Source organism: Lemur catta, chromosome 11 (genome assembly GCF_020740605.2).
Source record: "Lemur catta isolate mLemCat1 chromosome 11, mLemCat1.pri, whole genome shotgun sequence".
Taxonomy (NCBI): Eukaryota; Metazoa; Chordata; class Mammalia; order Primates; family Lemuridae; genus Lemur; species Lemur catta.
In genome coordinates this window covers 5105741-5118416 of record NC_059138.1, presented here as the reverse complement: position 1 = coordinate 5118416, position 12676 = coordinate 5105741, and the positions used below count along the sequence as shown (strand labels likewise).

The 12676-nt window shown below is 60.7% G+C and overlaps 1 protein-coding gene across 1 annotated transcript; it reads right to left on the bottom strand.

Annotated features, from left to right (window-relative positions):
• Positions 1-281: 281 nt before the first annotated feature.
• On the bottom strand, positions 282-12296 carry IQCA1L (IQ motif containing with AAA domain 1 like). Its single transcript, XM_045564993.1, has 19 exons — positions 12286-12296; positions 11384-11711; positions 10277-10396; positions 9779-9964; positions 8545-8616; positions 6965-7170; positions 6447-6531; positions 5905-6027; positions 5748-5823; positions 5282-5388; positions 4416-4499; positions 4271-4326; positions 3531-3613; positions 3321-3428; positions 2551-2750; positions 2032-2118; positions 1606-1783; positions 957-1195; positions 282-389 (listed from the first exon to the last, which is right to left on the bottom strand). Exons 1-19 carry the CDS (start codon positions 12294-12296, stop codon positions 282-284), a joined length of 2457 nt encoding a protein of 818 aa, XP_045420949.1.
• Between the last annotated feature and the right edge of the window lie 380 nt (positions 12297-12676).

Below are 12676 nucleotides of genomic sequence, written 5' to 3'. Positions count from 1 at the left end.
GGACAATGACGAGGCGATGGAGACACCGAGGTGGGGGCTGAGCACAGGGATCTGGGAGCCAGAGCGGGAGACAGCGGTGAGCCAGCAAGGGCCGGGGTCCGGGAGAAAGAGGTGGGGGCCAGATGGGGCTGGGCATGGTGGGGGGGGGTGCGCAGAAGGAGGGCATAGACACGGACATGGGCAGACAAGAGTGTCCCTGAGCCACCGGGGCATTTATGCCTCTGCCCCCTGTCCCCTCACTCTTGAGGCACTGCCCAGTCCCGCCCCATTAATCTCATGTATCATTTCCTCTTCTTCTTCTCCTTGGCCAGCCTAGCTTCCTCGGCCTCCAGCTGGTCCTTGCTGAGTTTCATGCTCTTCTTGCCCAGTGGAGTCTTGAAGTACCAGTCCTGGGGTGAAGGGAGCGGGAGGGGCGAGTACCTCTTCCCGACCCTCGGTTCTGCCTCCTGACCTCACCCTTCCCCTTTTCATGGACTCTGTGTCCTCAGCAGCCTCTCCTCCCCCACCCCCCAGGATTCCCCTTACTCCCCACTCAGTACTCCAGGCCACAGTGTCAGCCATCTCAGGGGCAAGCTCTCCTCCCTCCACCTCTGCAGCCCTCTCTCCTGGGCTCCCAAGGCCACCCTTGGGCCACCCAGAGGGCACTGAATCAGGGGTGGGGACGGGACGTAGGTGACATTTGATCCCAGAACCAGTCAAGGGCTCCTGACATATAGGCGGCCCTTTTGGGCTCCCTCTCTCAGGGAGACCAGGTGAGATGGTCCTGCCCACACACCCCTACCCCTTGGCCTTTCCTGGTCATTTCCTGTTCCCTCCAGCTGAGACCCACGTTCATTTGAACCCAGTCATCCTCTGGTGATTTGGGGGAGCAGAGGGAGGGGTCCCAGGCATGTTTTGGCGGGGCTGGACCCCTGACGGGCACAGCTCACCCACAGCCCCAGCCCCATCAGCCTCACCTTCAGGGACTCCTCCTCCTCCCTGTACACTGGATCTAGTTTCGCCAGATGTCCCAGGAATTCAGAGGCCACCAGGGGCCGCTTGGCCACTTGCAGGAGCCGCCGCTCATTCAGCACCGATTGGATGGCTTGGAGAATGTGACCGGGTGTGTAGCCATCGGACACCTTGGCCAGGGCACTGATGTCCAGGCTCTGGGTCACTTGGAACCCCCGGGCCTCTATCATACGCTTCCAGAGCCCTGCAGGCGTTGGGGAGGACATGGGCATGGGGGCCAGTGGGCACCAGGGCAGGCAGCATGGCCCTGCCAGCCTCTGCCTTGGTCCGAGAGTGGCTCTGTGCTCCTAGAGAGCAGCCCCGACCATCGGCTCCTCTCCGCCAGGAAGGCAGGGCCCGAGCGGTGGGGATCACCCTCCCAACTTAGCACAGGAAATGCAGCCCCAGAGGACGTAAGTGACCTGCCTGTGTCCACAGAGCTGAGGCCAGGACCCCGGCCACTGGGCTGCTTGTCCAGCAGCCCTTCGAGAGCACCTGGCTGTGGAGGTGAGGGCTCGCAGCAGCAGTGGGGGGTGGGAAGAGAGGTGGGCAGGCTGTGGCAGGGGCAGCAGTGCCCGGGCCCCTCTCGGGCTGTCCCACGTCCCCAGACCTCACCATAGCGAGAAGCATAGTCGGGCCGGGGCATCAGGAGAATCCGCTCGTAGACCCGGCACAGCCCCTTCAGCTCTGCCAGCTGCGGCCGGGCAGTTGTCCCAATCAGCATCACGCGGTCTCCAGGAACCAACAGCTTCATGGCCTTGGTGAGGTCCTTCTTTATTCGCTTTGGGTCCATCTGTTAGGGGGTGGGGGGGTGAGGGGGTGGCGCACAGTGACGGGGCATCCAGGCTCCTGGAGCACATGCCCCAGGCTCAGCCCTGGGGAGGGTGCTGTCCATCCTACTTTGAGAAAGTAAATCAGGCGTGGCAGGGAGGAGGAGGAGAGGGGACTTGCCCAAGGTCTCAGTGGGTGGAATTTGAAGTGACGAGAAGTCCTAGCCTGCCAGCCCTGCCCACACAGCACTTGGTGACCACGCTCCCTCACCTGTCTCTCTTCTTTTGGGACCTTCTTATAGAAATTCTTCTCAGCATTTCCAATCCAGATCACAGAGGGCTGTAGGAGCCGGGCTACCTGGACAGGTCAGAGAGTAGAAATCAGACACTAGATGTTCCCAGCGAGGGTCACAGCCCCACCTGGAACCCTGCACCAGGGCTGGCCTTGGGCAGTGGCTGACCTTGGAGCCTCCAGCTTCCACATCCCACCTCCTGCCGGCCCCACATGCCAGCCTTCTGCACACACCTCCCACCTCAGTCTGAACCCTCATCTTGCTGTGAGAAGAAACCGCTCTGTCTCCCCACTCCCCTGCCCTTCCCCCCCCCCCCCCCCCCCCGGGGCTCCAGGGAGAATGCAGGCAGCTAGCAGAGGGCGGTAGGGAGACCTCACCAGTCCAGGTCCTGAATCACACTAACCAGGCCGATGGGTGACCTCTTAAGCATAAAGCCCACCCTGCTCTGTTATCCCAAGTCTAAGAACCAGCAATGCCAAAACTCATGGGCTCCAGACCTTGAAGACCATATGCACTATCATCTGCGCTCCGGTCTTGCCAGGATATTTGCCCGGCAGGTTGCCAGGCGACAGGTCAAACAGGTTGGCACCGGTTTCTGTGCACACGGCCTTGACCAGCATCTTCTTCCCCATGCCGGAGGGGCCCACCAGGAGGAGGGAGCGGATGAGGGGAGCCATGGCATGGATGTCTGGGGAGCCTGACGAGGAAAAGGGGCCAGAGGCGGCGATGAGCCAGGAGCAGGGGTGGGGCTGGGGAGGACCCCGTCAGGTCAGCCTGGGGCCCGGTGGGAGGGTGAGGTTCAGGTCCCAGCCGTACTACCTTCCCCAACGTCTGAGCAGTTTCGCGGGCCTGCAAGCCGAGAGCTTGGGGATTGTGTGGCTTGGCAGTCTCGACGTGTGGTCAGGAGGGAGACTGCCACCCCTTCCAACACCCTTCTTGTTCTCTATACCAGCTGCTTCCACTCCCGCTACGACGGGGCGGAATTAAAAGGCATGCAAGATGCTGCTGCAACCCAAAGATCTCCTCCGGCTCTGCTATTCAATAGGGCTGTGGGGCTGGTCTTCTGGGAATGGGTTGTCACTGGGGATGAGTAAGGGGCTGGCAGTGTGGGTCGAGGACCCACATGGCCTGGAGAAGGCAGGAGGCCCTGCGGATTGGAGGCCCAGGCTGGACATGCCCGCCTCAGCCCCCTGCCTAGAATCCCAGAGCCCTACACCGAGAGACACCCGCCCCGCGCTGGCTCTACACTCTCCCCAGGGCCTCTTACCCAGCCGCAGGACTGCATACAAGGCCATGTTCTGTCGTATGTCAAACAGGGAGGGCATGGGCAACTTGTTTGCCAAAGTCAGTGTGGATCCCAGATGGAGGCAGTCACCTGTGGGGACGGGCGGCCACCCGGTGAGTGGCACTCTGTCCCAGGGGAAGGCGGCTGGTGAGCCAGGGCTGTGGGGAGCAGAGGTTAGGGGAGGGGTCTCACCAATGTAGTCTTTCAGGGCTACAGTCTCACTCTTCTTTAGGAGGCCAAACACGACAAGCTCTCTGTACAGAGAGTCTACAGACCTGGCAGAGGATGACACAAGAAGACCTCAAGAATGTTATCAAGAAAGGGCAAGGGGAACGAGGGCAGAGAGGGGGCCTGTGGTCCTCCTGCCCAGCGCTCAGTGATCAGAAGCGTAAACGGTGCTGCTGCACAGGCACAGGCAGAGGGCGTGGCACCCAGTCACCGTCCCAGGGCGCAGGCCTCCCGCGGCGGGGGCCCTGCGAGGCGGTGTGAGGGTGGCATTGCCGGCAGTCTGCCCGCTGCCCACAGGTCCACTGTGAGCAACCCAGCCGCTTGGGTTAAGCACTACCCTCTTCTTAGAAACCACATTTCAGATGTAAATCCTCCTGGGAGGGAAGACCATTAAAGAGGCTCATGTCAGTGTGTTCATGAGGTAGAAAGAGACCGCTGATGGGCCCCCAATGCCCCCGCCTGGGAGGTCCAGAGGGAGGGAGACTCCATTTGTGTCTCATTCTACATTGTCACTGTCAAAGCCCGTTCGTACGCCTGCACCCGACATGCACAGCTACCGTGTGAGTTTGACAGGGCAGTGACCGGGAGAACAAGGCCAGGGGTCAGAGAGGGTAGAGTGACCTTCCCAAGGTCACACAGCAGCAGAACCAGGACCAGCAGTCAGGTCCGTCCTAGACAGCGACTGCCTCCACCACCTCGGCTACCTGTCTGGGGTCAGATCTTTTTCCTTCTTCTTCCCAGTTTTCTTCCCAGGCTTTTTCTGGTGGGAAACAGGGCATGGTTCATTGTTCTCTGCTCCTTGCCCCGCCCGGCGTGCCCGCCCGGGCCAGCCCCAGCCCCTCATCTCGCCTTCGGAGCCTTCAAGGGCCTCTCCTCCTCCTTGTCCACAGCCAGGCGCAGGTTCCTCAGCTCCTGGCGCATCAGCTCATCCACCTGGGGGAGACAGCAGGGGCCGTGGCGGCCTGGGGCTGGGGGGCAGTGGGAGAAGTGAGGAGCCACCAGGGCAGGGAGGAGGGAGGAGCCTCACGGAAGAGCCCCTGAGCCTGGTGAGGGCAGCAGGGACAGCCACCGATGCCTACCCACGTGTGCCTTTGCGTTCTCCTCCCTCCCCGCACCTGTCCACACCCGGTCCTGGTCGGAGTCCTGCTCTCCCCGAGTCCCACTCTCAACCGTCAGCAACGTGGGGAGAAGCCTCCAAGATGGAGTCCAAGCCCGAGACACACCCCTTGAGGTCTCTGTGACCAGGAGCAGTTATATAACCTCTTAGCCTCAGTGTCCCTTGTGTACCATCGCAAAAACCACAGTACCTCCCTCGTGGGTTGTGGGAAAGATGACGTAATTAAATGCTCCTAAAGCACATGGCACGAGTGCATCATGTTGTCAGGGGGCTCCTGAGGATGTGGTGGGGTGTGGATCCCCAGCCTCTGCCCCGTCTGACCCCAGCCAGAGCTCCTCCCATGCCTTCACGTCTTGCATCAGGCTCCCAGGGAGAAAGGGGGACGGGAAGCAGAGGGGGGGGGCTGGGCAACAGGCAGAGCTGGGACTGTGCCTGGCAGGCAGCGATGGCTGCAGACGATGAGCCGGCCCAGGGTAGGGCTTCGGGACAAGCAGGAGGCAGCCAGAGGGGTGGGGAGGAGCCTGGGGTGGGCCACCGGTGCCCGGCAGGGAAGAGGGCATCCGGGTGCGGCCTGCAGGGAAGCCTGACCAGTGCTCACCTGCACCCGGATCTCCTGCTCCAATTCCTTCCTCTTCTCCTCCCGAAGGGTCTCGGAGTCAAAGTTCTGACTGGGGTGTACGCTCTCCTGCCGGTTCTTCCACAGGTCTGACCGCAGAAAGGGAGGGATGTGTGAGGGTCAGAGTCCCAGCTGTGCACACGCACACACACGGGCCAGGGACCCGACCCCTCCCGGCCCTCCGAAATGCTCCTGCCCAGAACTCAGACAGAGGCTTGAGCCCAGGGTCTGTGACCCCCAGGATTCAGACCCAACCCATGGTAGCCACACCCCAGGAATCGCAGCACACCTCCCTCTCTCCCTTGGCATCATCCCCTCAGCCCAAACACTCAGACACCCACACAGCCACATAGCCGCCTCATGGTCCATGTGGCAGAGGCCCCTGTCCGCAGGACCCAAGGTCCCGGGACCTCCACAAGGCCCAGACACTCCTCCCCAGCCCGCTTACTTAAGTACTCCACGTGCCCCGCGCTAATCGCAGGTGTGAACTTGGACGGCAGCACCTTCAGCATCACATCCGCTTCCTGGAATGGAAGTGTCCTGTGGCCTGGACGCCCTCGCCCTACCGCCCCCCCACTCGCTCCTCTGTCCAGGACGTGTCTTACCCCCTTTTTGGCCTTTTCTTTCTTCCCTTTCTTCTTCTGTTTTTTATCCTTTTCTTTTTCCTCACTTTTCTCTTGCTCCTTTTTCTTGCTCTCCTGGACCTGCGTCTCCAGCTCCATTCTTACCTGTGACCAACGACGACGAAAGACGTCTCGGGAGGACGGGGCCAAGACTGGGGCGGACCAAGGATCCCCCAGGCCTCGGTAACTAGTGGGACCCAGACAGCTGAGCATGCAGAGACTTCGCCGAGTCCAGGGAGAAAGGGGCACCCAGGAAGGAGCGTGGGATCCAAGCTGCCGCCTCCCCTGGGCCACAGTGATCTGGGGCCACGAGTCTCCCCAGACGTGTCTCCCTCCCTGGCTGTGGAAGCCTTCTCCAGCCACAGGTCCCCTTGCCCCTCTGCCCATGTCGTCTCTCTGGCCGCCTCTGCCTCCACTGAGGCTGACCCTCCCCCACCCGCTGCCCCTTCAGCTCACACTCCCACTCTCCATAACCCTGGGCTCCACCTGCCGCAGAGCACCTCCTGTCCCCACCTCCAGGGTACCTGTTCTGGAGTTTTGTCTGCAAAGATCAGGTAGGATCCACCTAGAGACTCATCTGGATAATCAGGGAACCGGCCGGTAAGGGCACTAAGTGGACATAAGATGGTTGGAGAGATGGATGGGGGGTTGGGCACGTGGACCAGACAGATGGTTGGGTGGGTACATGGATAGGTGGGTAGAGAAGGGTGCGGGAAGATAAAGACCAGGGAGGTGGAGGGAGAGCGGGAAGATGCACAGATGCAGGCGGAAGGGACAGACTGCAGGGACATTCTCGGATGCTCTTCCGGTCGCATCCCGGCATTTGCTCTCCCTTTGTGGAAATGGGAAGCCAGGAGTGGAGAAGGTCCCGTACACCAGGGCCCCGAGTTTAAATCAGGAGCGTCAGCAGTGTGTGGGGAGAGGGGTAGACAGAGGACTAGAGGGCAGAACAGCAGTGGGGGGCAGGAGCAGCCTTGGGGACACTGGCGGGAGGAGGGCATGAGGGGTGGAGTTTGGGGTCAGCCGAGGCGAGGACACTGACTGGCACTCGATGAACCACTGACAGATCTGCTCCTTCATCTTCTCCTTCATGTCAGGCCCCTCTGTCTCCCTGAGGAAACTACCGGCCTTCTCCATGGCCTCCTGGAACTCCTCCTCCTTTTCTATCTGGCGGAGCCTCCGGATATCGTCCCCGAGGCCGGCCTGGGACATGATGTCCAGGTGCTCCACCTGGCTGGGCGGGGGCAGCTGGGGGAGCGGAGGGAGAGGCCGGGGGCTCAGAGGTGGGAGTGGGAGGACCAGCACCCAGCCCCCCTCCCGCCTTCCCCGCACGCCCGCGTGGAACGACCGGCAGGCCTGCATCAGGAGAAACCGTGTTTGGAGCCGAAATTCATCTGTGTAAATTACTCTGGTAATGCGTTTGCTGGATGCATCCGGGCAGGCCCCGCCCACGCCCCCAGCACAACCTTCCCCGGAGCCCCAGCCCAGCCCCCGCCCCACGCTGGCCGCCTTGGCAGCCGCTCTCGCAGCCACTTTCCCGCCTCATTGGCTCCCAAATGTATTTTAAATATCACTCTGCGCAGAGACAATTACTGAAAACGCTGAGCTCACACTGCTGATGGGCCCGGGCGGCCAGGCTCATTCCTCACCCACTGCCGTGCCCCCCCTCCCACCAAGGCCGACCCCTGCCTCCCTCTGCTTGCTGGCACGTCCTGGGGGTCTAACTCTCCAGCCCCCCAACAAGTCTCTCACCTCCACTCCCACAGGGCCCCCCATCCTTCCCTCCTCCTGAAGGCCCCAGCCTCCACTGGAGCCATCCCAGCCTGCCAAGACATCCCCGGCTCCCCCAGCCCGGCCCCTCCCAAGTCCCTCTGCCAGCCAGGCCTCTGCTGGATCTGCCCAGGCAAAGGCCCTGTCCTGGGAGCATGGCCCTCATGAGCTCCGTCATGGCCTTCCTTTCCTTAGGGAGGGGAGACTAGCTGGATGAGAGAACCGGCAGAGAGCAGAGGACAGACAGGAGCAGGGGCCAGCTCATGCCACCTAGACACACGAGTGCACACTGGCACACACAGGAGTATCTGCTCCCACACCCACACTCCCCCGTGTATACACTCACGCACACTGCACAGTCCACAGTTAGCCATCCCCCTGCAGAGCACAGAACCAAGTCTGGGGCTCCCAGAGCAAATGGGGAGCCTGTGGCCTGCAACACCCCCGTTTGGGGAGTGTGCCCACACCCCAACACATCCCTGGTGATTCCCCGAGGCTAGCAGGGGCCGCAGTGGGTGGCCGGCGTGCCCCTCGTGAACCCCCCATGCAGCACCTCCCTCCAGCCGGGGGCAGGGATGTGAGGTCCATGACGCTCTGCGCTCTGCTCCTCCCCCACCCCACGTTTGAGATCCTTCCAGGGGTTCTTAAAAAGGGAGGGGTGCAAAGGGACATGGCTTGGTGGCTTTTCTGTCCTTCCGCCTCTTTCTCACCCAGGATCTCCACCCCTCCCCCAGGCCCGAGTGGAGGTTGGCATGGGCAGTGGGGGGCCAGAGAGGGCTGTGCTGGGGGGGGGCACAGAGGACAAAGGAGAGGGAGGGCCCTGCACTGGCCAGCCCTGCACTCCGGGCTCACCATGCCAATGAACTCCATCTCCGTTTGCCGGTCCTGCTGCGTGCGTTTCCTCTGCAGGTAACCTTTCCACACCTGGGGGCAGGGGACACGTGAGACACACTCTCCTCCAGGCTCAGGCCTAGGGAGGAGCAGCAGCCACGCTCTCAGCAGGGGTCTGAGGGCCGGAATGGAGGAGGTGTGGGGTGGGGGTGGGCAGAGCCCTGGGTGCGCAGGTGCACACTGAGCAGAAACAGCCAGAACAGGTGTCCTTCTGCCTCTAGCTCAGAGCCAGATGGCAGGCACCCAAGCCCTCTAGCTCCGAGCACCCCCAGGAATTCCCTCCTTCTCATCTCCGCCCTCATCTGCTGTATCTTTTGAGGCACGGATCAGAATTCAAGCACCACTCCCTGCAAGAAGCTTTCCCCACGCTCCCTCCTCGGAATCCCCAGAGCGGCTGGAACAGATATTTGATTCCACCCAGGCACATAGCGTCAGCGCTGTAGGGACCACGGAGCTCCTTTCGTCATTCCTTCACTTTTGACCCAAAGGAACTGAGGCCAGAGACAGCACGTGACCTGTCCTGGGCCCAAGAGCCCCTCAGTGCAGAGCTGGACTCGTGCCACTTTCAGACCTGAGGACTGCTGAGTGCTGGTGGGCCAGGGCCGTGGACGCTGGGCAGAGAGAGGCAGGGCAGCCCGCACTCTCCATTGGCACCGCAGCGCCTCCAGGAGCAGGGACTGGCTCCTGTGCTCTCGTCTGGCCTTCGCAGACCTTGAGCATATGTGGGTCGCATTAGTTATCAAATCTAATTCATCCATCCTGTCTCCTTTTACCTCAGAGGCTCAGGAGCGTTTTTTTTCTTCCTTTTTTTTTTTTTTTTTTTAGAGATGCGGTCTTACTATGTTGCCCAGGGTTCAAGTGATCCTCCAGCCACATGAGGATACATTTTAGTGGCTCCTTTTAACAGTCTTAAGGGTTTCTGGAATGATCCTCTACTCTGTTCTGTTACTCTATTGTGGATCTTTCTCCTCTAATTTTAACGATCCATCTGTTTCTGGGGCTTTTATGCAATAGAAATGCACATTAAATCATAAACAAATAAGGCACATGCTTACTGACAGACTAAAGTCCCTGGTTTAGAATCTAGTTGTGGCGCAACAGAATCCAGGCAATCCTGTGAGCAATTGCTGAGCCTGGCAGGCTTCCTGGAGGAGGTGACTCTCCCCTGGCCTTTCTCCTGGGTGCCCAAGGTTACCTTTTGTACTGTGAGAGCTGCTTGGTCCTGACTGAATTTGCGCTGCCCGTCCTCCCGAATCTTCCAGTCCCGCTCCTCCTCTTTCTGAATCTCTTTCATGAAGGTGGCTCGAAGACGGCCTTGCCTGGCCCGCTCGGCCTTTTGCACTAGAATTATGGCCTCGGTCCGATGCATTCCTGGAAAGTCCTGGCCAGAGCAGGGGCAAAAGAGCAGGGGGACATGAAGGTAAGCTTGCGCCCAAGGTGGGCAGCTGGGAGCCAGCCAGCCATCAAAGGACGCACTGGGGCCATGGTCCTCCCAGAGCAGCTGGGTGCCCAAGTCCTGTCTTGGTGCTGGAGGCTCACGGTGAGCACAAGAGCAGCCTTGCAAGGAGCCAGGGATCACCGACAGCAAGAGCACTCTGAGGTGGGTAGAGAGCAGAGCAGGGCCTCTCCGTGTCTTGGAGGGTCCCAGAAAGGGTATGGGAGGAGTCTGGGAGGGTGTCTGTCCCCTACTTACCTCCTGGGAGGACACTGGCCCCATTCTGGACAGGATCTCTGCTAGCATCTGCCCTCGCTCCCGAATAGCGCTGGACTGCTCCAGCAAGAAGTATTTGGGGATTGAAACCTCCAGATCTGCCTTTGGGGCAATATGGAGGAAAGAGGGTCAGGAATGAAGTCTGGGCCGTCTGGCTGACCCACTGCCATTCCCAGCTGCTTACACACTCCTGGCACTGTTCCCTGCACTCTAGAGCCCTGGGGTAGGAAACCTAGAGGTTATGGGGCAGATCCCTCCAGGAGTCATTCCTTTCTTCCTCTGCACCTCCCACCCTCTGGAGAATAGAATTCTAGAGGATCATGGTAGGTGGCAGTGGTCCCAAAGCTGGCTGTACATCAGAATCAACTTGGAAGCTCTTAAATGCAGATTCCTAGGTCCCGCCTGGAAAACCACATCAGAATGGCAGGGCCTGGGGCATCTATTTTTGTTTTCCAAGTCCACCCCTGCAGCTGGTGGGGGAATTTGAGACTGCCTTGGTTATGGAGCAGTGACTGACCCCCAACCTTGGGGCAGGACTGGACGCCCTGCATAAGCTCTATGCTCTAGAACAGCCATACTATTATTATTATTTTAATAGAGGCAGGGTCTCACTCTGTCGCCCAGGGTGGAGTTAGAACAGCCTTCTAGGACTTGCCTGTGCACACAGAACACCTGAGGTTCTTGTTAAAACACAGACACAGATTTAGTGGGTCTGCGATGCGGCAGCAGTTTCTGCCTTGGTGATGTGGATGTTGCTGCTCCAGGGACCACACTGTGAGGAGCATGCCTCTGAAGGCCTGTCCTGGCCAGTCCCCTGCAGTGCCTGGGTCTTCCCAGCCATGGAGGGACCTCTCCAGCCTCACTCCACCCATCCCCCAACTTCCTCCACACACCCCAGTTCCTGAACGCTTCTCACTAGGCCAAACTCTGGTCTCGGATCTGCCCCGCCCTCCTTCCCTTGCAGCTGCGGAAATGCCAAGGATGCCCTGGGGGGGCAAGGCCCCTGGCTGGCGGGGCGGGGCTCGGTGTCGGCAGGTGGTCCAGGCCAGTCCCCGCCCTGCCCCGCCGTGGCTCTCGGCGGCTGCGCACCGGGGTGAGCTTGAGGTCCTGCAGCACGCGGTCCAGGCAGTGGCTCTCGCTCAGGTCGACGCGCACCAGCTCGTCCTTGAGCTCCAGCACGCGGCCCGCCACGCAGTCCAGCAGGCTTCGCAGCAGCCGCCGCTTCTGCGGCTGCACCATCTGGTCGTAGATGGTGTCGAAACAGCGCAGCAGCCCCAGGTAGCGCAGGTAGAGCGACGCGACCCTGTACTGGAAGGACTGCCGCTCCCGCTCCGGCACGGGTTCGAGCAGGGGCTGCTCTCGGTCTAGCAGCTCTTGCAGGGTCACGTGGGATGACTCCCAGAGGCGCTGGTAAGCTCTGGAGGGAGGGCAGCGCCCACGCTCTGAGCCCCAAGCCCTCGGGGAGTGTGAACTCGGGGTTCCAGAAGGCGTGGACTTTACTCATGGGCCGAAATGGGCTGCAGGGAAGTGAGGGACTGCCGGGGAACGAGTGGGGAACGAGTGGGCACCGCGTGGGCTTAGAGGGTGTGAGATTGGGGTCTGCCGATGGATTAGCAGGAACAGAGAAGGGGCATGACCCTTAGGGGTTTGGAGGGCGGCAGCCGGGGAGTGGGGCTCCTGTAAGGTGAGAGTATTTTGGAGTTGGGGGCAGGGGGTCCCTCCAGGTGAGGGTGCAGACCACGGATGCTGCAGGGGCCTGGATGGTGGGTGGGGAGTGGCAGTGAGGGATGAGTGTGGAGAAGGGTCCCTTCTCCAGGGCAGAGCCCTGGTTCTGGAACTAGCAGTCCCAGGGAGGCCTGCGGAGTGAAAGCGGGCCCCAGGCAGGAGCAGCCAGGTGGCCCAGCACCAGAGCCCCCTCTGCCCCTCCTGTCAGGGCAAGGAGGCATTTTGTCTTTTGCTCTCCCTCTCCCGGGCCTGGGGGCCCCACTCACCCCTCAGACATGGTGCCTGCTCCTCCCCACCTGCCCTTTGTGAGCTGTGGTGGGATCCACAGAACCCACAGCTGGGGGGCAGAACCACCTGGCTTTAAGAGTTCTGACCCATTGTACCAACGTTCTAGAGCGGAGGAGAGGGAGCTGGGTGGGTGTGGGATTGGGGCCACCTATCTCGGAGGACGTCCTGGAAGTGTTGCACCGACGGGAGGGAGGGTGGTGGCTGCAGGCTTTGGAAGGTCAGGGCAGAAGGTGGGGTCAACTGTGGCTGTTTTTCTTGTGAGGATCAAATAAAACACGTCTGTATTTGAAGTCACCTGTGCACTGTGACGCTGTGGGTATAAACTTGCCCTAAGGGCATTACTCCTCTGTTCCTTAATCAGCCTCTCCT

Excerpts from the sequence above, each read along its gene's own strand:
- IQCA1L (XM_045564993.1), bottom strand. Across the intron at positions 7,171-8,544 it reads AGATGGAGTTCATTGGCATG|CTGCCCCCGCCCAGCCAGGT; the intron begins GTGAGCCCGGAG and ends CCGCTCCCCCAG. Across the intron at positions 4,327-4,415 it reads GGCCCTTGAAGGCTCCGAAG|AAAAAGCCTGGGAAGAAAAC; the intron begins GCGAGATGAGGG and ends GTTTCCCACCAG.